This window comes from Nicotiana tomentosiformis, chromosome 8, assembly GCF_000390325.3.
Source record: "Nicotiana tomentosiformis chromosome 8, ASM39032v3, whole genome shotgun sequence".
Classification (NCBI taxonomy): Eukaryota; Viridiplantae; Streptophyta; class Magnoliopsida; order Solanales; family Solanaceae; genus Nicotiana; species Nicotiana tomentosiformis.
The window spans coordinates 120,672,888-120,694,972 of NC_090819.1; the positions used below are offsets into that span (position 1 = coordinate 120,672,888).

The 22,085-nt window shown below is 38.5% G+C and overlaps 1 protein-coding gene across 1 annotated transcript; it reads left to right on the forward strand.

The window, feature by feature from the left end:
• The first annotated feature begins 12,886 nt into the window (after positions 1-12,886).
• Positions 12,887-21,552, forward strand: LOC104118827 (peroxisomal acyl-coenzyme A oxidase 1-like). The gene is made up of 14 exons (XM_070182720.1): positions 12,887-13,176; positions 14,620-14,728; positions 14,963-15,024; positions 15,233-15,442; positions 15,766-15,853; positions 15,948-16,110; positions 16,449-16,647; positions 17,705-17,902; positions 18,498-18,629; positions 19,878-19,998; positions 20,249-20,359; positions 20,528-20,597; positions 20,833-21,016; positions 21,103-21,552. Exons 1-14 carry the CDS (start codon positions 13,039-13,041, stop codon positions 21,310-21,312), a joined length of 1,995 nt encoding a protein of 664 aa, XP_070038821.1. The 5' UTR covers positions 12,887-13,038; the 3' UTR covers positions 21,313-21,552.
• The last annotated feature ends 533 nt before the right edge of the window (positions 21,553-22,085 follow it).

A 22,085-nucleotide genomic window follows, 5' to 3' on the forward strand; every position in this document is an offset into this window, starting at 1 on the left:
ACAGGCAGTTGAACAAGGTCACAGTCAAGAACAAGTATCATTTGCCTTGCATTGATGATTTATTCGACCAACTTCAGGGAGCGAGGGTGTTCTCAAAGATTGATTTGAGGTCCGGTTATCACCAGCTGAAGATTCGGGATTCAGATATTCTCAAAATAACTTTCAGAACCCGATGTGGTCATTATGAGTTCTTAGTGATGTCTTTTGGGCTGAACAATGCCCCAACAACGTTCATGCATTTGATTAACAGTGTATTCCAGCCCTATTTGGACTCATTCATCGTTGTATTCATTGATGACATCCTAGTGTACTCTCGTAGCCAGGAGGAGCACGCTCAGCATTTGAAGATTGCATTACAGAGATTGAGGGAGGAGAAGCTTTATGCAAAGTTCTCCAAATGTGAGTTTTGGCTCAGTTCAGTAGCATTCTTGGGGCACGTGGTGTCCAGCGAGGGTATTCAGGTGGATCCAAAGAAGATAGAGGCGGTGTAGAGTTGGCCTAGATCGTCCTCAGCCACGAAGATTAGGAGCTTTCTTGGTTTGGCGGGTTATTACCGTTACTTTGTGGAGGGATTTTCATCTATTACATCGCCCTTGACCAAATTGACCCAAAAGGGTGCTCCATTCAGGTGGTCGGATGAATGTGAGGAGAGCTTTCAGAAGCTCAAGACTGCTTTGACCATAACTCCAGTGTTAGTTCTGCCATCAACTTCAGGTTCTTACACCGTGTATTGTGATGCCTCGAGGATAGGCATTGGTTGTGTTTTGATGTAGGAAGGTAGGGTGATCGCCTATGCCTCGCGCCAGTTGAAGACCCATGAGAAGAACTATCCTGTCCATGATCTTGAGTTAGCAGCCATTGTTCACGCCTTGAAGATTTGGCGTCATTATTTGTATGGTGTTCATTGTGAGATCTATACTGATCACCGGAGTTTGCAGTATCTGTTAAAGCAGAAGGATCTTAATTTGCGTCAGCGGAGATGGTTGGAGCTTCTTAAGAACTATGGTATCACTATTTTGTACCATCCGGGGAAGGCCAATGTGGTGGCTGATGCTTTGAGTCACCGGGTAAAGAGTTTGGGGAGTTTAGCATATCTTCCAGCAACAGAGAGACCTTTGGCATTGGATGTTCAGACCTTAGCGGGCCAGCTTGTCAGATTAGATATTTCGGAGCTTAGCCGGGTATTAGCTTGTATGGTCTCCAGGTCTTCTCTTTATGACCGTACCAGGGAGCGTCAGTATGATGACCCCCACTTGCTCGTTCTTTAGGACAGGGTTTGGAGAGGTGATGCTAGGGATGTGACTATTGGTGATGACGACATGCTGAGAATGCAGGGCCGTATATGTGTGCCTAATGTAGATGGGCTTCGAGAGTTGATTCTTGAGGAGGCCCACAGCTCGCGGTATTCCATCCATCTGGGTGCCGCGAAGATGTACCAGGATTTGAGGCAGCACTATTGGTGGAGGCGGATGAAGAAGGATATAGTTGGGTTTATGGATCGGTGTTTCAACTGTCAGCAGGTTAAGTATGAGCATCAGAAACCGGGTGGCTTGCTTCAGAGATTAGAGATCCCAGAGTGGAAGTGGGAGTAGATCACTATGGACTTTGTAGTTGGGCTTCTACGGACTTCGAGGAAGTTCGACGCTATTTGGGTTATTGTGGATCGGTTGACCAAGTCCGCGCACTTCATTCCAGTTGGTACTACTTACTCTTCAGAGCAGTTGGCTAAGATTTATATCCGAGAGATCGTTCGCCTGCATGGTGTCCCAGTTTCCATCATTTCAGATAGGGGTACTCAGTTCACATAGCAGTTTTGGAGGGCCGTGCAGCGAGAGTTGGGTACTCAGGTTGAGTTAAGCATAACTTTTCACCCTCAGACGGACGGGCAGTCCGAACGCACTATTCAGATATTGGAGGACATGTTGCGTGCTTGTGTCATTGACTTTGGGGGTTCATGGGAACAGTTTCTACCACTCGCGGAGTTTGCATATAACAATAGTTATCAATCGAGCATTCAGATGGCTGCGTACGAGGCTTTGTATGGGAGGAGATGTAGATCTCCGGTTGGATGGTTTGAGCCGGATGAGGCTAGGCTCTTAGGTACAGACTTGGTTCCGGACGCATTAGATAAGGTGAAATTGATTCAGGAGCGGCTTCGCACGTCGCAGTCTAGGCAGAAGAGCTACGCAGATAGGAAGGTCTGTGATGTGTCTTTTATGGTTGGGGAGAAGGTTTTGCTGAAGGTATCACCCATGAAGGGTGTTATGAGGTTTGGGAAGAGGGGCAAGTTGAGCCCCCGGTTCATTGGGCCTTTTGAGGTGCTTCAGAGAATAGGGGATGTGGCTTATAAGCTTGCCTTGCCACCCAGCTTGTCGAGTGTGCATCCAGTGTTTCATGTTTTCATGCTCCGGAAGTATATTGGAGATCCGTCCCATGTTTTAGATTTCAGCACGGTTCAGTTGGAGGGTGATATCACTTATGATGTGGAGCCAGTGGCTATTTTGGATCGGCAGGTTCGAAGGTTGAGGTAAAAGAATATAGCTTCTATGAAGGTGCAATGGAGAGGTCAGCCTGTGGAGGAGGCCACCTGGGAGACCGAGCGGGATATGCGGAGCAGATATTCACACCTATTCAAGACTCCAGGTATATTTCTAGACCCGTTCGAGGACGAACGGATATTTAAGAGGGGGAGGATGTAACGACCCGGCCGGTCGTTTCGAGAGTTATAGCCTCATTTTCCCCATTTCTACTTCTTTTTGTGTTATTTAGCTATATTATATTATATCGAGTTAGTTGGTTCGGGTCTGGAAGGAACTCGGAGTGAATTGAGACACTTAGTCTCTTAAGTAGAAACTTAAGTTGGAAAAGTCAGCAGGATATTGACCTATGTATAAACGATCTCGGATTTGAATTCTGATGGTTCTGTTAGCTCCGTTAGGTGATTTTGGACTTAGGAGTGCGTCCGAAATGTGATTTGGAGGTCCGTGGTAGAATTAGGCTTGAATTGGCAAAATTGGAAATTTGACGATTTCAGTCGGGAGTGGAAAATTTGATATCGGGGTCGGAATGGAATTCCGGAAGTTGGAGTAGGTTCGTAGTGTCATTTGTGACATGTGTGCAAAATTTGAGATCATTCGGACGTGGTTTGGTTGGTTTTGGCATCGGTTGCCGAATTTGAAAATTTAGAAGTTCTTAGGCTTGAATCCGATGGTAATTTGATGATTTGATATTGTTTTGAGTGATTCGAAGGTTCGACTAAGTTGATATGTTGATATATGACTTTTTGGTATTTTTGGTTGAGGTCCCGAGGGCCTCGAGGTGATTTCAGGTGATTAACGAATTTGTTGAAGTTAGAATTTGCAGCTGGAGCTGCTGCTTCTGCTATTTCCGCACCTGCGGAAGAAAGGGTCGCAGGTGCGAGGCCGCTGGTGCGCGTGGGGAATGCAGGTGCGAAGAATTGGCTGCATCTGCGAGCCCGCAGGTGCGAGTCTTTGAGCGCAGATGCGGAGATGAGAAGTTTGGACTGGTTTCGCAGATGCGCACCTGGGACCGCAGATGCGAGTCCGCAGGTGCGAGGAAGGGGCCCGCAGGTGCGAAATCTGGGTGATTAAGTGAGTTGCACATGTGCGGCTTCTTAGACCGCAGGTGCGGTCACGCGGGTGCGAGAAAATGGCCGCAGGTGCGAAAAACCTGGGCAGAAACCATAAATAGAACCCTTCACGAATTTTGGTCATTCTTCACAATTTCAACTCGATTTTTGGAGCTTTTTGGGAGAGGTTTGAAGAGGGAATCAAGGGGGTTTCGTTGAGGTAAGTTACTTGAGGCCTAATACTTGTATATATGGTGATTTTCCGTTGTTTTAATCATGGTAATTTGTGGAAATGAGGGGTTAGAGCTTGGAATTTTTGGAGAGTAATTTAAGGATTTGAAGGACCAAACGATGTCGGATTTTGATGAATTTGGTATGGTTAGACTCGTGAGTGAATGAGCTTTCTAGTTTTGTAAATTTTGTCAGATTTCGAGATGTGGGGCCGGGTTTGAGCCAATTTCGGATTTTGGTCTAATTTTTGTAGTTTTTCTTATGGAATTCATTCCATTAGCGCGTATTGATGGTATTGTACTGATTGTGAATAGATTCGGAGCATTTGGAGGCCAATTCCAGGGTCAAGATCATTGCAGGTTAGAGATTTGACCGGGTTGAGGCAAGTAACGATTGTAAATCTAGTCTTGAGGGTATGAAACCCCGAATTTTGTATCATTCTACTATTTTTAGTGACGCACATGCTAGGTGACAGGCGTGTGGGAGTGCACTGTTGGGGATTTGTGACTTGGTCCATCCCGTAGCAAATGTAAAGTTGCATACTTTGTTGAAACCATATGATACTTATATGTTTTAGAAAGAATTTCTGTAAATTGGGCTGAATGCCATGTTTGGGCCTTGCGCCAATGCTGTTTGGACCCTTAGGGGCTGTTTCTTACCATCCTCTCATTGTTTTCGATTGAAAATCTATACTCAATTATGTTTATACTTGTTTACCGCATAACTCTGTTTTATGACTCTATTTTGATGCATATAAATGTTTTGGGCCGAATGCCCTATTTTACTGAAATGCCCGAGTGGCTTGAGAGGTTTATGACTGAGTGAGGCCGAGGGCCTGATTTGTGAGGATGTGTGGATCGGGGCTGCCCGCCTGCAACATATTTATGATTGAGTGAGGCCGAGGGCCTGATTTGTGAGGATGAGTGTGGATCGGGGCTGCCCGCCTGCAACATACTTTATTATTTTGGCACGTGAGTTGTCCGTGCAGATTATAGCGCTTGGGCTGAAGGAGTCCCTCCGGAGTCTGTACACACCCCAGTGAGCGCAGGTACCTACTGAGTGCGAGTGCCGAGTGCTGAGTGACTAGGAGGCAAGAGTGATTGTGAGGTATGCCCGAGTGGCAAGAGTGATTGTGAGGTATGCCTGAGTAGCAAGAGAGATTGTGAGGTATGCCTGAGTGGCACGAGTGACTGTGAGGTTTGCCCGAGGGGCTGTATATGAGTGATGTTTTTCCCGAGGGGCTGTTTATGATTTCATCATTTTTGCTCACCTTTGCATTGAGCCTTTGTTTAAAAAACTGTTAGAAAAATATCTTTAAATAATTTTTACTGTAACTGGGTTTAAACGAGATGTTTGATTCAAATCCAGATTTTTTTAAGAGCATGTGGTATTTTACTGAGATTTTCTGATATGAACGTTATATGCTTTATTGCTCGTCACTACTGCTCAGTCTTTATTTATTGTTGTTACTTACTGAGTTGGCGTACTCACGTTACTCCTTGCACCTTGTGTGCAGATTCAGGTATAGCTGGACACGGTAGCGGTTATTGAGTGTTCTGGTTGCAAATTTTCTTGGAGATAGCAAGGTAGTTGTTTGGCGATCGCAGCCCCTGCTCTTCTCTCTCTTGTTTTCCTCTAGTTGTATTTAGCTATTTTTTTTCGGGCTGAGTTAGCCTTGAAATTGTTAGACAGATTGTAGTATATGCACATGACTAGTGACACCCCGATGTCGGGCTTTTCTTTTCCGCACTTCTGTTTTTCTTTAATTTGAACTCTTTTAAATGGAAGTTTTATATCAAATAACCTTGAAATTATCTTTAAAATAAAAATATCGGTTTATTTTGGAAATGATTCGGCTTACCTAGTTTCACGATAGGCGCCATCACGACAGGGGTTAGTTTTGGGTCGTGACAGGAAATCTGCTGCAAAAGGATTGCAACAAACTAAGGTAGCTAATGTGAGTGTTGCAAATGGGTTTAGCCTTTTAGCTGAAGCTACCAATCAACAAATGATATCACGATGTGATGCTTTGAAGGATATGGGACAGTGTAGCCATGGGAGCTATCCAGGAGGGTCAACTTCACTCTTTATTCCACTATGAATTTGCTAACTTGGAATGTGAGGGGCTTGAACAAGATTTATAAACAAAAAGAGTTCAAGTCTTTTATAAGAAATAATAATATTGTTCTTATTGCAGTTTTAAAGCATAAAGTAAAGGAGAAAAATACTAAGAAAATAACTGAGAAATTCAATAGAGGATGGAATTGGTGTCACAATTATGAGTATAGCAGGAAAGGCAGGATTTGGGTTCTCTGGGACCCTGAATACATCACATATAGTCTTGTTAGCAAGTCTGAACAATACATTTATGGTAGGGTATATGTTCCAATCTTGAATATGGACTTCGACTTCACTGCTATATATGGTTTACATACCATCGAGGACAGAAAGAAGTTATGGGTTGATTTACGATCATTGCAGCATATCCAACAGGGACCCTGGTTAGCTATGGGTGATTTCAACACTGTACTGTCTGTAGAGGATAGACAAGTTGGAGCCCCAATATAGGAAGTAGGGATGAGGGATTTTAATGAATACCTACTGGACACTGGTATGACTGAGATAAGATCAGTTGGGAGAGAGTTTACTTGGACAAATAGTCATGTATTAAGCAAAATAGACAGGGCAGTAGTAAATGCCAAATGGCTGCTATTATTTCCATATGTAGAGGTGATAATTTTGGACCCAAACTGCTCTGATCACTCTCCACTATGTATTAAACTGGATGAATCTTTATAAAAAGGATCAAGAACTTTCAGATTCTTAAATTGTATAGCTGCACATGGACATTTCTTGGAAGTGGTTACTAATTCTTGGCACACACCTGTTAATGGTGGGCTTATGAATAGTGTATGGAAGAAATTAAAGGAAGTAAAGACTGACCTTAAGCAACTAAATACCAAAGAGTTTCGAGGTGTTGATACTAAAGTAAAAGTTTCGAGGCAACAACTTGGAGAGATTTAGGAAGTAATGAGGGATCCTAATCATAGTCGTGAAGTATTTGTCCAGGAAAGAGAGATCAAAAAGCAGTTGGAAAAGTGGGATACCATTGAGGAGAGTATTTTCAGGCAGAAATCAAGAGTGCAATGGTTACAAATTGGTGATTCTAACATTGCTTTCTTTTTTGTAAATATAAAGAACAGAATATCCCAAAATAAGATCAAGAGAGTGATTAATGTAGATGGAATTCTGCTGCAAGACCAAGAAGCTATCACTGAGGAAATCACCAACTTCTACAAAACACTACTTGGATCTGCAGCAGAACAATTGCCAGCTATAAATCCCCTTGTAATAAGAGAAGGAATGATACTGAACATGCAACAACAATTATCACTTATTGCACCAGTCACTAGGGAGGAAGTAACTAAAGCTCTATGGAGTATTGATGATCTTAATGCGCCAGGATGTGATGGGTATAATGCTCATTTCTTCAAGAAAGCTTGGTCGGTCATAAGTGAAGATGTTACCAATGCTGTCTTAGAATTCTTCACTTCAGGGTACATCTACGAGCCTATAAACTGCACCACCATTACCCTTATCCCAAAACTACAAACCCCTTCAAGAGTTTCTGAATTTCGGCATATCTCTTGCTGCACCATTTTGTATAAGATTATATAAAAAAATTTGACTTCTAGAATGCAACCAGTAATGGACATTCTAGTAGACGATAGTCAATCTGCTTTTGTTCCTGGTAGAGTCATCACAGATACTATAATTTTGAGCCATGAACTAGTCAAGGGGTATGAGAGGAAGGGAATTTCACACAGATGTATGTTGAAAATTGATATGAGGAAAGCGTATAATTCAGTTGAATGGCCTTATCTGGAACAAATTCTTATGTCACGCCCCAACCTCGGGGGATGCGACCGGCGCTCAACCGAGTGAACCCGGTCGAGCAAGCCTAGTAAACCTTTCCTACCCGACTCATTCATGATCCAAAAAGGGAATGCGTCACCATTTGTAAAACAGGGGAGAGATCAGTTATATAAATATATAAACGTTGCTAGTTCATTTTTCATTATATGCATTATGCCATAGTTAAGTTTCCAAAATACAACTCGATCCAACGACCATCCCAACATACATACATAACCCACAAAAACGTTTACGGAGCCTCTAAGGATACAAAAGAGCAACATGGCAATGCCGGCAATAAGGCCCCGGCTATACTTCAAAATGTGAAAACTTATACAAAAGAAGGACTACATGACCCCTGGGAGAAATGGGGCTTACCAAAACTACCGTGAGGAGAGAAAGAGAGCACCACTATCTGCGATCGGCACTATCTGCGATGGAATCACCTACATCCATTCAAAGATGTAGCGCCCCCGACAAAAAGGACGTTAGTACAGTCGAATAGTACTAGTATGTAAGACAAACACTAATCTTAGTAGAATGAACAGTGAAACAAAGAGAAGGCAGTCTGAATAATCAATAAGTACTTCATAGAAATACAAAGAAAATACCAAGTAAGAATCACATAGTTTCCAATTCAATCTTTCCATCTTTTTAGATTAATAATCTTTAGTGCCAAGCCATAACTCACAATGCCACCGTGTTTTTACACGGAGTCCGATCTCGGCACGACTGGCTAAGCCATCTTAAGTGAGACATATCCATATCCACAATGTAATTCAATAATTCGAATACAAATGCCACCATGTGTAGAGCATGGCGTCCGATCTCGGCCCGATCGGCTAAGCCATCTCACTTGAGACATAACCTCTTTTAACTGTCCACTCAATTCACATTTCTTTCCCATCTTCATTACATGGCACAAACAACCTCATTTATTAAGTAGTTCTTGGAACTTGGGCACATTTTACAATTCAAGTTTTTCCCTTTTTATTTGTTCAAATAACATCATCATTCATATCGATAAGTACCATCACATAAGGCATTTCACACATAAGGGAAGGAGCTTAGAAAATCATAATTACGTTCTCAAATATCATGATGACATGGTAACCATCTAAAACAATGAGGGAACATGAATCTTTCAATCAAACACACTAAGGCAACAATTCTAGTATAATCAAGTTGGAACTTACACCAATTATTCAGACACCAGGAGTTCGATTCTAAGAAGAAGAGAGTTAGCCATAAATATCTCAATTGTGCTTCTTTAGACTGTATAATTATCCGGAACCCTTAGCAACCTCAATCTATTTTTGCAATATATAAATTGAACCCAAAATTAGGAAAATGTTCATAGTTCTAGTTCACTTTTTATTTTTTCCACACTCTTTATCACATGCATGCAAGAAGAATCACTCCCATACCCATGAAGTATTACCCTAGTATCCCATTATAGCTATGTTTGAAATTAAGAGTTAGGGTGATGAAATCTTACCTTTTTGAATGAAGAAATTGGGTGCTCTACTTGAGTATTTCCAAGCTTTGAGTGATGGTTGAAAATTGATTGATGAAAATTAGGCCCTCCTTCTTGAACCCTCTCTCTCTCACTCTAGAAGTATCAGAAAATGAGCTCAAAATAGACCTAAGGGGTATTTTAACGGAATGGGGGTCAGGTTTTAAATTAAGAAAAATAGTATCCCGACACAGGTCTGCGGTCACATATGCGACTGCATAATGGTTATTCGGTCCGCAAAGTGACCGCAGAAATGGCCCTCAGGGGCCTAAACTTTCGGTTCAGGTATGCGACCAGTATGCGGTCCGCATACTTATTCTGCGGTCGCATAATGTACCGTAGAACTCCCGCCGCAGAAACCCAAGATGAATTATGCGACCGATATGCGGTCCACATATCGATTATGCAGTCGCATAATCGACAGTAAAACTGACCTCAAATTGGCCAAACTTACTGCTTAACTCTGCGGCCATTATGCAGTCCGCAGAGTGATTATGCGGCCGCATAATGGGCCACAGAAACACGTTCTTCTGTGAAATATTTTTCTCTTAGTCCGTAGGGTACTGTTCAATCCAAAAAGTCCGAACCGCGGCGAGCTTGCGAGCCGCGAAGAATTTCTACTATAATAATGCAGGAATCTAACTTGGCACTACGAAAACCCGAGGCTTTGGTTAAAATTTTTACGGGTCCTTACATCTTAAATGCCTGAATTTCCCTGAGGTGTTTGTACAATGGTTACTGGTCCGTATTAGCACAATGTCTTATTCAATCATCATCAATGGTGTACCGACCACACCTTTCCAGGCAAGGAAAGGGTTGAGACAAAGGGACCCCCTCTCCCCTTTCCTATTTCTCCTAGCTATAGAATATTTGAATAGACAATTGAACACCTTGAAGAGGCAGCCAAATTTCAATTTTCACCCTAAGTGTGCAAAGCTGAACATCACTCATCTAGGGTTTGCTGATGATCTTCTACTCTTTCGTAGAGGTAGCCCTATGTCTGTCCAAATGATATATGGTTGCTTTCAAGTTTTCTCCCATGCTTCAGGTTTAATTGCAATATTGACAAGAGCTCCATTTATTTTGGAGGGGTGAGCACTCAAGATCAAAGTACTATCCTATATACCTTGGGCTTCGCAAAGGGAGAACTACCTTTTAGATACATTGGAATCCCTCTGAGTACAAAAAGGACTATTGTGATTCAATATAAGCCTCTATTGGATAAGATACTGCACAGAATTACTTCTTGAACTGCTAGATTTCTGTCTTATGCTGAAAGACTACAACTGATAAAATACGTCCTATTCTTTGTCCAAATTTTCTGGTCCCAAGTGTTCATACTACCAAAAAGGTGGTGCAACTGATCAAATCATTGTGTAGGAGATTCTTGTGAACTGGGGCGCTGAGATATCAAGGAAAGCTTTGATTGCTTGGGAAAGATTGTGCAATCCCAAAACTGCAGGTGGACTTGGTCTTCTGGATGTACAAACGTGGAATAAAGTTGCCATTGGCAAGCTTTTATGGAATTTATGCAAAAAGAAGGACACGTTATGGGTGTAATGGGTTCATGTTACTACATCAAGGGAATGAGGATATGGGATGTGCAAGTAAACCAGGCCTCGTGGGTGATAAGGAAGATCATAAAAGCTAAAGAGACCTTTGCAGAAGCAGGCTATCAAGAAGAAGATGTGCATCAGTTAACTACGCTATCCGTTAAGAAGATTTACTACGCTATCCGTTAAGGAGATTTACTGCAAACTCAGAAGAGATTACCCAAGAGTTGAATGGTAGATTGATATGGAACAATCATAGTCCTCCCAGGTGGAATTTTATTTTGTATCTAGCCATCCACAAGAGGTTACTTACCAAGACTAGATTTGCACAATGGTGCCACATTGATGATTTGAGTTGCCCTCTGTGTAATGCAGCAAATGAGTCCATTGATCATCTCTTTTTTCAATGCCAGTATTGTGCAAATGTCTGGTCTAAATTATTGAAATGGCAAGGAGTCATGAAGATGCCGACATTGTGGCAAGATGAGATTACATGGGCTGCTAGGCATATGCAAGGGAAGTCTACTGGTATGATACTATTCAGAATGACTCTAGCAACCTCTCTTTATTGTGTTTGGAATGAAAGGAATTTGAGGTTGTTTCAACAGAGATAGACCTGCGGATATGCCAGTAAGACAAGTGATTCAGGAGATTCACTATAGAGGAGTTAAAATAGCACGGTTGCAGGGGAAGTTAGCATGTCTTAATTTCTATCAATAGTATAATCTGTTAGCTTGTTCCCTCTAGCTGATAGGTTATGATGCTGTACGCAGATTTGGGGCTTCATGTCCAAATCATGCTGAGATTTCATTTTTGCATGCTGTACATATTACAATTGATAATTAAAATTCTTTAATTACCAAAAAAATAATAATATAAAAGTTAAATCCATTAGTTATCCATTGGTTATCCGTTTTCTAAATAGATAATATGATTCTTATTCATATTTGACTTGTTTTTAAATAATTCGTTATCCAACCTATTTTTTAGTGGATAATATGAGTGATTAACTGTTTTCTTTTTATCATTTTGCCACACGTATGAGAGAATAAGGAGGCGTAGTTAAGCGAAAATAACGATACGAACCTTAAATAGTTAAATCATGACAATACAATTTAAATTTTGATCTACGGACCACTGGGTCTATGAATAATGGTCAACCAACTTTAAAATTTTGTTAATTGGCTAAGGACACTTAAATATGTAACTACCTAATTATTAAAATTGATCAATTATTTGTTCTTCCAATCTCTCTATCTAATGTAGTATGTTAGTAATCTCGGGTAAACTATAATAAACATTCTATTTCAGTTATATGCTGATTAGGATTAATGTTATCCTTTGTCTTGTATTGAAAGGAAACAAATCAATTAATTCGTAACCAAAAGAGAAACAAATTAATAATCTCTAATATAACATGCCCATCAATGAATTATATTCTTTTCAAAAAATAAGTAACAGAACAATGAATATGCAGCACATCTAATTGTTTTCTAAAGTATAAACCTCTTTAAAGATTTTATAGAATAAAAAATAAAAAATAAAAAATCAGGAGAATTGATTTAAAAAACAAGTAAACCATTTTTTCTCACATTTGGACAATATATTTAAGTTTGAAAAGAAATATTTGAAGCGAAATTAAAAAAAAAGAATAATTTAGAAATTAAAAAAAGAATAATTTAGAAATTAAAATTATATTTGATAATTTTTTTTTTTGGGACACATATTTTATTTCAACAAAGATTAAATAAATACGAGAATAATATTTTTTCCACTTAAAATGCTCCACAAAAAGATTTTTTAATACTTAACCACTATTGTAAATATTAAATTTTTTGAATTATAAACGTTAAACTAGTATTAATAAAACATATTGAATACTCTATTATTTACGGTCGTCAAACAAATCAAACCTTTTTTTTTTCTGGAATAAATCAAAGCTGACGAACCTTTTTTTCAAAAATATGAAAAAGGCATATATATATATATACTGTAAACAAAAGTACAGTCAAAATATGATTATGTAAGAGTGCCTCCTACAACTACTACTGCTATAAATAGCGCGCACACAAATCGTTTCTTGGAAAGCTCAAACGTGTTCAATCCTTATCCTTCTTTTTTTTTTCTCCTCGTTTTTTACAATAATCGAATTGGGGTATTTGCTAAAACAACCAAAGATTGGATTTTTTTTCATTCTGTGCAATAATTTTTGGGTTTTGATCTGAGAGGAAAAGATGGAGGGTGTTGATTACTTGGCTGATGAGAGGAAAAAAGCTGAGTTTGATGTGAATGAGATGAAGATTGTTTGGGCTGGTTCTCGCCATAATTTTGAATTATCAGATCGTATCTCCAAGCTTGTTGCTAATGATCCTGTAATTCCCTTTTCCTTTTTATTTTCTTCTAAATTTTTAATTTTTGTTTGACCCCTTTTTGTTGAATAACCTTTTTGGATATGGCTGTCGGTGGATATGAATCACGGTTTTTGTTTCTTTATAACTGATGATTACAGTATTTCTTTTTTGTTTATTTGTTTGTTGTTTATATGGGTGTTTGATTTTTTTTTTTTTTTTTTGGGTGAATGAAGATGGTGATGCTGGAGAGAAAATTCTTTTTGTGCTCATTCACTGTGTTTTAAGAGAAAAAGATTTGATTTTGATAAGGTTTAGGAAGCCAGTCCCGGTAGATACTTATCCGCATCGGGTGTTTACACCAAACCAGTTCAATTTATCATGGTTAAGTGGTCTAATGAAGTAAAAATATGCATTAATTAACCACGGTTAAGTGATAGAAGTGAATGTGCAAACACATGTCATGTTTCTAATTACATGGTGTAAACAACCAGTGAGGTAAATTTTTACCAAGCCAGTAATGTCTTTGATTTAACTGAGATAAACTGATGATTACAGTATTTCTTTTTTGTTTGTTTATTCGGGTGTTTGATGTTTTTTTTATGTGTGAATGGATATGGTAATGATGAGGGAAAAAAACCTTTTTGTGCTCAGTCACTGCGTTTTAAGAGAGAAAGATTTGATTTTGATAGGTTTTGCGAAGCCAGTAATGTGTTTGATTTAACTGATATAAACTGACCACTTTCTGTATTGAACTTTGATCAAACATTATTTAGTAGGCTAAAATTTTATTGAAGCGGTGTGGATGAATCATTGTTTGGCGTTAGAATTGCCTGAAGTTATGAGGAAACAAAAAATGTAAAACCGATGGAGCAAGTACATTAGAATTTTTTTGTAGGGACTAGTTTGGTTAAATGCTATGGAGTAGGGTCTAGTGTTTGGATAAATGCTAAGTGCTAACATGTATTTGAACTTTAGGATGATTTAGTTAGTAAGTAAAACGTTTGTGAGAAATGCTACCATGTTTTTTGTGAACGGATATGCTGTCTGATGCATTCTGTTGTTAGTGTTTGAAAACTAGGATTGTGATGCTGAAAAGCTACTTTTTTTAGGAGTAATTTTTTTTCCCTTTTTCTACCAGCCAAAGCAACTGTCTTTTTATGCTCATTCAAATGCGATTTGGTTTAAAATTTCCATTTTGATACATTTTAACGTACCACTGGTGCATGTGATTCAGCCGGTGAATGTTTTGGTTGGAAAATTGATCAAAAACTTTTTAGTGCATAATTTTTGAATGACTTGACTTTGACAGGAGGAGATTATGTTGTTTGGCGCATGTCATTTGTTTGGGGTTGGGGAGGGAGATTTTGAAGGAGGGTATTGTCTTGTTTGACTATGTTTTTTGCTTCTGCCTTGTTACTATTTTGCATGTCCTTAATCTTTACTGAGTGTCATTGTGGGATATAGGGCTTCAGCAAGGAAGGCAGAACTATGCTTCCCAGGAAAGAACTATTTAAGAACACGCTAAGAAAGGCGGCATATGCATGGAAACGGATCATTGAACTTCGTCTTTCTGGTATGACTTTGTTTTACTTTCTAATCCTTATCATATGTTTTCTGCCAACGACAAAAAGCACCTCCACCCACAACCGATAGATCCTGGGTTCGAGTCATGCTGGAGGGGAGGTGTGGAAACACTATAGATCCTCCTAATTTGGGAGAGAATTTAAAAAAAAAAAAAATGTTTTCTGCCAACGAAGAGCTGTCTTATTAAGTGCATGCTGATTACCTTGAATTTTTGTTTCTGCAGAAGAAGAAGCAGCTAAGTTAAGGCATTTTGTAGATGAGCCTGCCTTTACCGATCTTCATTGGGTAACATCTTGTTTGGCTTTTGCTTTTGCCTATGTTAAATTCTTGCTACGCTACTGCTTATATTGAGTATATACATGCATAATGCGCTTGACGATTTTGAAAAGAAACACTAATGTTAAAGTTGGTGCTCTTATTTTTTCCCCTTTCTATTTTCAATTGCTTTAAGCCCTTGGATTGTGGCTCACCTGCCACCATTTTTCTCTGTTAGGGAATGTTTATACCGGCCATAAAAGGACAGGGCACAGATGAACAGCAGAAAAAGTGGTTGCCGTTGGCCTATAAGATGCAAATAATTGGGTGCTACGCTCAAACTGAACTTGGACATGGGTCCAATGTGCAAGGCCTTGAGACCACTGCCACATTTGATCCTCAAACAGATGAATTTGTCATTCATAGTCCTACATTGACGTCAAGCAAGGTGAGAATTATCCACTACTTGCTTTTACGTGTTTTGTTTTTGCAAAACAACTCTCCATTTTTAACATTTTGAGGAGTGTGATGCTCAAAGTATATGACACTCTTTTATGCAAGATATACCTCCTATACAACATCTTTTGCTTGTTTCAGTTCAATGTGCTATTCTGAAATCGCTGTATTTTTTAATTTTTTTTTAATTTGCTACTACCACCAAGATTGAAATGGCTGTATTAGCTTTATTATTTGCTGACCTATTACAATATGCTTATTTCATTAATAATTAGTGAATTTCTCTGATCTCTGGCTTTTTACAATTTGGAATAGTGGTGGCCTGGTGGATTGGGTAAAGTCTCTACCCATGCTGTTGTGTACGCTCGTCTTATAACAAATGGTAAAGACTATGGGATTAATGGTAAGTCAATGATTCTCATGTCACAAGATGGTGTAGTGCATTTTAAATTTTCAGGAAAGTTGCACTTACATTTATTGACTAATTCATATTTTAGGTTTTATTGTCCAACTACGAAGCTTGGAGGACCACAAACCTCTTCCAGGTGTTACTGTTGGAGACATTGGAATGAAATTTGGAAACGGGGCATATAATACTATGGATAATGGGGTATTAAGATTTGATCATGTGCGCATTCCAAGAGATCAAATGCTGATGAGGTTTGTTCTTTACCTTTTTCCGGTATTCAAGTTTCAGCTTCTCGTGTTCAAGTAGTCTTACAAGTAGCAAGTCTGGAAAGGTTTACCAGGAGCAAGAACAATAAGCTTTAGCTGTTAGGAAGCTTTGGAATTTCTGGCCTCTAATTAAGTGAAATGATAGTTACACTGTTCAAAAACATTACTAGGCTGAATCCCGTTAATACATGAGCATAATAACTGCTGTTGCCGAACCTAAAACTAAATCTCTTTTCTGTATCAGTGATTTTGGTATCATAATTTTTGGCTCATTACCATACTATATTACGTGGTAGTTATTATATTTGCACCTAAAATTTCAGGGTTTCACAAGTTACCAGAGAAGGAAAATATGTCCAATCTGATGTTCCCCGACAACTTCTTTATGGGACCATGGTATATGTTCGGCAAACAATTGTATCAGATGCTTCAAATGCTTTGTCTCGGGCTGTGTGTATTGCAACCAGATACAGTGCCGTTCGTAGACAATTTGGTTCTCAGAATGGTGGACAAGAAATTCAGGTAATCTTGGAAGCAAATCCTATCAGTAGTAAAGTAGATGATCATTTGTAATGGCTGGGTTCTGATCTTTCACTCATTGCATGCCATTTTATAGCATACTCATGTTGGTGGGGGCAATTAATTATGCAAAAGAGGTGGACATTTTTGTTAATTTTGATTTTAAAATGTTCTTTGTGTTTCATGAAATGCATTTGCTTATTCAAAAGTGAAATCCATACCAAACAACTTCCCATACCAGTGCCACTAATGTCGGCAAGCACAAATCCAACATCTGTATTAAGGGCAATCTCTAGTCTCATATTATTTGAGTGGAGAGTGAGTTTTGATGTCTGCATGTTAGTTTATAAAGGGGGTGGGTGGAAGGACTTGCACTTTTCTCTTTTCATTATACCTGTAGAATTAGCCATTAATCCCTTGCAAAAATCCTCAATAACCCAACCTATGTTGGATTAAATGCCTGCCCAAAAGAGATTTACCATGCTCAATTACCTCGGTGGTATCTTCAAAAAATTTAACTGGCAAGGGAAGGGGGGAGTCTGATAATGTTGTTCTGTGGTAGATATCAACGAGATCCTATGCGGTAGCAATTCGAAGAGAACTGTTTGGAAAGCGAGCATAAAATTTTTCTGGCAACTTTTTATGTGATGATCAACAATTAAAAGTATGCGCATCTTTGGGTTGACTTAAATCATTAAACAAGTGATATTTATGCCAAAACATCTCCCAGCAGAGCCAATTGCTGTACTCCAACATTTTTGACGACAAAATTTGCGTACTAGGAATCTTATGGCTTTAAATAATTTATGTTCATTAACTTTATCAAAAAAAGATAATAATTTATCTTCATTAAACCTCGTGACTCAGAAAAAGAATATTTATGCTAGCTGAGTCTGAGATACTACAAAATCTTTCTGCTACGTGTATCGTCATACTTGGCACAAGTGTTCATATATTTATGTTTTTCCCAGTCGAGTAATATTGTCGGGTGACTGCACATAGTCATCGTTTATCAGCTTGAGAGTTGTAACTAATGCTCTAACTGCATGCTTTTATGCAGGTGATTGACTATAAAACTCAGCAAAACAGGCTCTTTCCCTTGTTGGCTTCTGCATATGCCTTCAGATTTGTTGGGGAGTGGCTGAAATGGTTGTACACTGATGTGACCCAAAGACTGCAAGCAAATGATTTCTCAACATTGCCTGAAGCGCACGCATGTACGGCGGGATTGAAATCTTTGACAACCACTGCCACTGCTGTAAGTAGTGACAACAACTTTGATTGTCCACCTACCTTGCGCTTTACAATCTTTGATTGACGCTGTCATCCTTGTCTGGGGCTTTTGGGTCATATTTCCAAGTCTTTTACATGAATTATGTATAAAGGAGATGTTAGTTTCTGTTGAGAGTGAAATTTTATAATATACATGTGCAGAGAACATATTCAGAAAAAAATATATGGCTGAACGCATCTTTAAGTTTTGCCTGTCATACAGTTTTCGTTCTTACTTGTGGGCATTGAAATCTAATATTTGGCTGATTAAGATGCTGTGATGATTGAGCTGTCCGCTATAATGTAGTCTCCTAAACAATCCTCATTTTTATTGGGATAAGAGACTAGCAAGCGGGTCTTCTTCAATTGGATTGGACTGGCTTAATAAACAGTTAACGTTCTCTTGAATGTACCTCGGGATTTTTTTTTTTGGACCTGATCTTTTCTTCATATTCAAGAAAAACTGTTGCTTATTTAAGAAAAAAAGTAAAGAAAAGAACTTTTCTCTAATTGTTTACTTGAATCCATTGTCATGCCATTCAACATAACATGCTTCTTGCTTCATTGCAATTTTATTCCAGGATGGAATTGAAGAATGCCGAAAGTTATGTGGAGGTCATGGATATCTATGTAGCAGTGGACTCCCAGAGTTATTTGCCGTTTATGTCCCTGCCTGTACATACGAAGGAGATAACACCGTGCTACTACTACAGGTAAACTTATTGTTTGTTAAAGGTTGACATGCAAGTTCTAAGTTCTTCTTTAAAGGGTTTGTGTGGACTTAGAGATCCTTTCTCAACTTGTCCAGTGGTGGTAATTTAAGCCTCTCAAAAATATTTAATTATTGAGCATAGTAATTCGTTTTTTATATAAATTTTCTATGCTTCAGTTTGTCATTGTCTTTTAAAAAAAAAAGAAATTTCTAGCAGCTAAACATATTGGTCTGGGTTTAACACTTTTGAGTTAATCTTTTGTTGTTAAAATAAGAGAACCATCAAATGAGAAACCATCAAATGAGAAGTATTGAGAAATTTCTGGAAAATGTGAATTCTTACTTAAAGAGTTTTCTCGAACCTCCATACCTCCCTCTTTATCAAGGTCTTTTAGAAGTTATAGACATTCTATAATTTAGTTTATCAATGATTGGAACTCGAAAGTGTCCAGACTCTGAACCAAGGTACATTTTGTTACTTCATGAAAAACAAAGATTATTTGGTAACTGAGAGGAGACGAAGATAACTTTTTGGAATAGAGGAAGTAGATAAGAATGAGTTGATGATAGAATGTTAATTTTTCTAAAATTCCTTGTTAAAAAAAGTAAATTTTCCTAAAATTAATGGATGAATTCCGTGGGCTAAAATTTGTTGTTGCATCAATAAGGGGATTCTGTTGGCGTGTTATTCCCTATTGCTCTCCCAAAAGCAAGTCTCATGAGATTTCACATGACCCTTTTTTATTAAAATATTTGCTTGTGAGCACTTGATTGTGAAAGTACAAGTTTAGTTGCAAAGTGCCAAAAGGTTGGTAGAAGTGCCAGAGGTGAAAATTGTTGAGTAAAGCTTGTTTTGTATACAAAAACTAGCAGGCTCAAAAGATGTTCGAAAAATAGTTTTACTGCTCAATATTTTTGGGAAACTCAAGACAATGTTCTCAAACATTGTATCGCTGTGATCCACTTGTCATGGCTGTGTGTACATTCCTGAATCGTACTTTATGAATAGGATGGCTGTGGCTTGTTTGTTCTTTCGTTTGTTGTGAACCACCCCCCTCTCCTTCCCCTCAACCCCAAAGGAAAAATCAAACATTTGGTAACTTAAATGTCGAGCTTAAATGAGCAAGTGAAGTACAACATATACTTAACTGTTTTATGAAGTCTTATTACAGAGTCTTCTGATTCTGATATAATAGTATGATATTTTTGATCTAGTATTCCAGTATGAACCATGCTGTGTTTCATGTAGGTTGCGAGGTTTCTTATGAAAACCGTTTCACAGCTGGGCTCCGGAAAGAAGCCAGTGGGTACTATAGCTTATATGGGAAGAATTGAACACTTGATGCAATGCCGTTCTGATGTGAAACAAGGTAAAATTCTTGCAGCTGATCCTTCATTGTTATAGTTACAGTTCGTTCTGAAAGTACTTATTCCAGTATCGGTTGCCTTAGAAAAGGATGCGCTTGTGATATTAGTAGGTGTACTCTTATGTTCCTCGCTTTTACTTTCATAACTTCAACCATGTAAGAATGCCTGTTGTTTCGCCTTTCAATTAGCCTCCTATGTTTTTTACGTACACAAAGTAGATTGCTGATTGTGGTTGTTTTCCGTCTCCTGCAGCCAAGGACTGGCTGAAACCTAGTGCGGTAGTTGAAGCATTTGAAGCAAGGGCTGCCAGAATGTCTGTTGCTTGTGCTCAGAATCTTAGCAAGTTTGATAATCCAGAAGAAGGTCCTCACTTTTAAGCCGTTGCATCTTTCTTATTCAATTCTATAATGTTTGACTATCAACCAGCTTAAAGTTTCTGCATGAAGTTTATTTAACGTTTGATAAGTGTGTTTATTTTTCTCGCGATCAAAATTCAATTTATATTTTTCTTGCTTTGTCCTCCTTTTTTAGGCTTTGCAGAACTTGCAGCTGATTTAGCTGAAGCAGCAGTTGCTCATTGTCAATTAATTGTTGTCTCCAAGTAAGCTTCTTTACTGCATTCTCTTCTTCAGCTGTGTTGATTTGGATAACCAGTCTGCTTTTTAGCAAAGTATTTTTTCTTGCTGAAAATGGTATAATAGTTTCCTAAGTTGATAAGGATCTTCGTGTTGTAAAGCATGAATTTAAGCTTCTTGATAATGGAATTTACCAGGATTTGGTTGAGAACATCGTAGAGTATAGAACTTTGTTAATTAATATGTCTCTCATCTCATAAGGTTTATTGAGAAGTTGCAACAAGACATTCCTGGGGAAGGGGTTAAGCAACAGCTGGAGGTGCTTTGCGGTATCTATTACCTCTTCCTCCTTCACAAACATCAAGGAGATTTTCTCGGAACTGGCTATATCACCTCAAAGCAGGCGTCACTTGCTAATGACCAGCTCAGAGCCTTATATTCCCAGGTTCGTCTTGTTAAACTTGTTTTCTGTCATTTTTGTGCTTGGCGGGTTGAATCTGCTTTTACTGATCCATTCCTGTTTAATATCAGCTTCGTCCAAATGCTATATCGCTGGTTGATGCATTTAACTATACCGATCACTTCCTTGATTCAATTCTTGGACGTTATGATGGAAACGTGTATCCGAAACTGTATGAGGCTGCATGGAAGGATCCTCTCAACCAATCAGATATAGCTGACGGCTTCCATGAATATATTAGGCCACTACTCAAGCAGCAACTGCGTACTGCTCGACTGTGAAGGAAGAATTACATATATTTATAGCTGTTGTATTGTGCTGTGCCAATAAACTAAAATTTGAAATACCATCTTTCTTTTGGATGATGGCCTCCTTTATGACTTACATAGCCGTGATTTAAGCAGTAAATCACTAAATCTTGATTGAATAAGATTAATGAACTCTTGAAAGGAAATTGTAATGTATGCTCAGTATTTTCCCCTCCCAGAACTATGAAAGAAAATAGATTAATTTTTTGCATCCCTGGTAACCTTGCCCTTGTAACGAGCATCCTAATTATTTGATTCTGTACGATTACTTTCGCGAGGAACTCTAACACACGGAAAATTTCAGCATAATATGTTGGATTATGGATCTCATGCGGATAAACTTGCAAACTTGCAGGAGGGGTGTTTTTGTTCAGATTTTATTTTTATATAAAAAAGTGATTTAATTTCGATTATTATTAAAATTGTGTCTATTTTTTAATACTAGTTGCAAATTTGGTTATTTCTGATTTTTTTTTTTCATTTTAATCGGGAAAGTGAAAAAAGCCCCCCTCAAAAACCAATTCCCCAAATCGTTTAAAAGAAACTTGTCTCTATTTTTTAACGACCATTAGTGCAAGTTTGTTTCATGAAGCTAAGGTAAGAAATGAATAGTTTACATAAATAGATGGTACAAGACTAGTTCCAAAGTTCGATTGGTGATTAGTCTAAATAGTGACTCATAATAAGACCAATAATTAATAAGACAACACCATCATAGTTAAATTCATCTTCAAAAAATAAAAGTT